This window comes from Quercus suber, unplaced genomic scaffold, assembly GCF_002906115.3.
Source record: "Quercus suber isolate HL8 unplaced genomic scaffold, Cork oak 2.0 scaffold_728, whole genome shotgun sequence".
NCBI lineage: Eukaryota > Viridiplantae > Streptophyta > Magnoliopsida > Fagales > Fagaceae > Quercus > Quercus suber.
In genome coordinates this window covers 78536-80549 of record NW_027070168.1, presented here as the reverse complement: position 1 = coordinate 80549, position 2014 = coordinate 78536, and the positions used below count along the sequence as shown (strand labels likewise).

Here is a 2014-nt window from a genome sequence, read left to right as displayed (position 1 = left end):
TCAACAGTCAACTTTGGTCAAAGTCAACCATCAACAGCAACGGTCAACGGATGATGTTAGCAAGCTGACTGGCGATGACGTCAGCAGAATAGAAGATGACATCAGCAGATGATGGCCTGCTGACGTAAGTAGATGACGCCAGCTAAGGCTGACATGGCAGTGATGACATCAAAGATGACATCATCAGGTATCCTAGTGGGGCGTGTGGCGCATGAGGTGTGTGGATTAGTTTCGCCGAAGCTTTAGGTGGCGTGTGAGGGCGCGTGGACTATCCGATGAAGGTGATTCTTTGCCGAAGATGCAGATCGAAGAAGGACGATTCTGATGGTGTCGGCAAAAACAAGATCGGAGCAGCCCTGGTGGCACGTGAAGCGCGTGGAAGTATTGGCCGAAACGTTGACCGATGCGTGGTAGCGCGTGGATAGTCAAATGTGGATGTTTCTAGTGGCGATGTGTAGATCAAGTGAATAGCTATACGGTGATATATCTTATGTCCTAATCGGAGGTCAGAAGTGACAGATCCGATGTTGGCAATGGTTTTGGCGGCGGGAGAGGAGCTTCTGGCGGTGGAGATTCAACCCTGAGGACCTCAAACGACGGCGGAGCAGTCGAGGGAGGGCACCGAAAGGGTTTACTGACCACAGAAGTTGAGACGGTGGAAAATACCAACAAAAAAAAACTGCAAGACACAAGAAAATTAGAGTAGTGGCTCTGATACCATGTTAGAAATACTGAATAAGTGTATTGTATTTTCCGATGAAAGAATATACACGAGTGCCTTTATATACGAGGCATATGAGTGTAGTACAAGTAAGAGTGTAGTACAAGAATATGTGTTATACAATTAATCTAAGTAGGCCTACATCACTATACACATTAACAGTCACTATTATCATTATCACTATTATCATTATCCTCATTGCTACTATTGTAGTCTTCATCATCACTATCATCATCATCCTCATTGCTACTATCGTAATCTTCATCGTCACTATCATCGTCAACTTCATCATCACCTCTAAAAATATTTATACCTCTGACATTAAGGAAATCATCTTCTTGTCCTTGACCATGAAAAGCACCTTCACCAGTGCCACGAACTTGATAGTAACTCCAATTTTTGCGGTAATTAAGTCGACAAAAGGCTAAAAGAGCTTCTACAAGAAATTGCCACAACTATACAGTTACTAGCAGCTATGTTTTCTAGAAGTAGGTTCTGGAGAGAATATACTCTTTTTCATTTTGTATAGAAGAGTTGCAAGGTTTAATTGCTTTAATCGCGAACATAGTTTGTTACGAGGCAATGGAATCCGAACACCAGAAAAAGGATTGAACAAGAAATCCCCTCGAGTCATATGATCACCCCTTATAAACCAACCATAAGATGACCCAGAACACCAACTTCGACTCACAAATCTTAATAACGGAATCTCATAAAAGCTGTTATTCTCAAGACTAAAGAAAGTAGGTGATGTTTTGGCACTTTGAAAATCTTATAGCTTGTTCTCATTAATAAACCTATATCTTTTAGATTTGGACCATTTGGTGTCTATAAAACTTGGCAGATTATATTGGACAAAATTTAGCTACAAAATTAGTTGTAGTATAAAGTTACAAACTTGCTCAATATCTTTTTATTGGAGATGAATTTTGACAAATTCTCCATTATTACATCTTCTTCTTATATCATCCATGCAATTAAAAATCAATAGTTATGTCATCAATAAATTGTTTAAATTATAAGTATTTGTAATTTAAAATTATGCATAAAATATAAGCTTATAGATATATAGTAAATAATATCTAATTGATACAAAATTTGACATGTGTATTAAGAGCGTAAAGAACATGCAATTTAATAGTTAGATTTTCAAAATATGTACTAATATTTGTTTATTGAGTAAGGTTGTAACCTTAGGCTATAATCAATTTTGTAGCTAAACTTTGTCCAATTATATTTTATGTGTGTGTGTGTGTGTGTACGTACCTAAGGTTCCTCCCTAACTGGGCCTAT

At 38.1% G+C, this 2014-nt stretch overlaps 1 protein-coding gene across 1 annotated transcript; it reads right to left on the bottom strand.

Moving 5' to 3' along the window:
- Positions 1-876: 876 nt before the first annotated feature.
- On the bottom strand, positions 877-1355 carry LOC112005384 (pheromone-processing carboxypeptidase KEX1-like). Its single transcript, XM_024037631.1, has 2 exons — positions 1298-1355; positions 877-1157 (listed from the first exon to the last, which is right to left on the bottom strand). The coding sequence occupies exons 1-2, from the start codon at positions 1353-1355 to the stop codon at positions 877-879; spliced, it is 339 nt and encodes a 112-aa protein (XP_023893399.1).
- Positions 1356-2014: the final 659 nt, after the last annotated feature.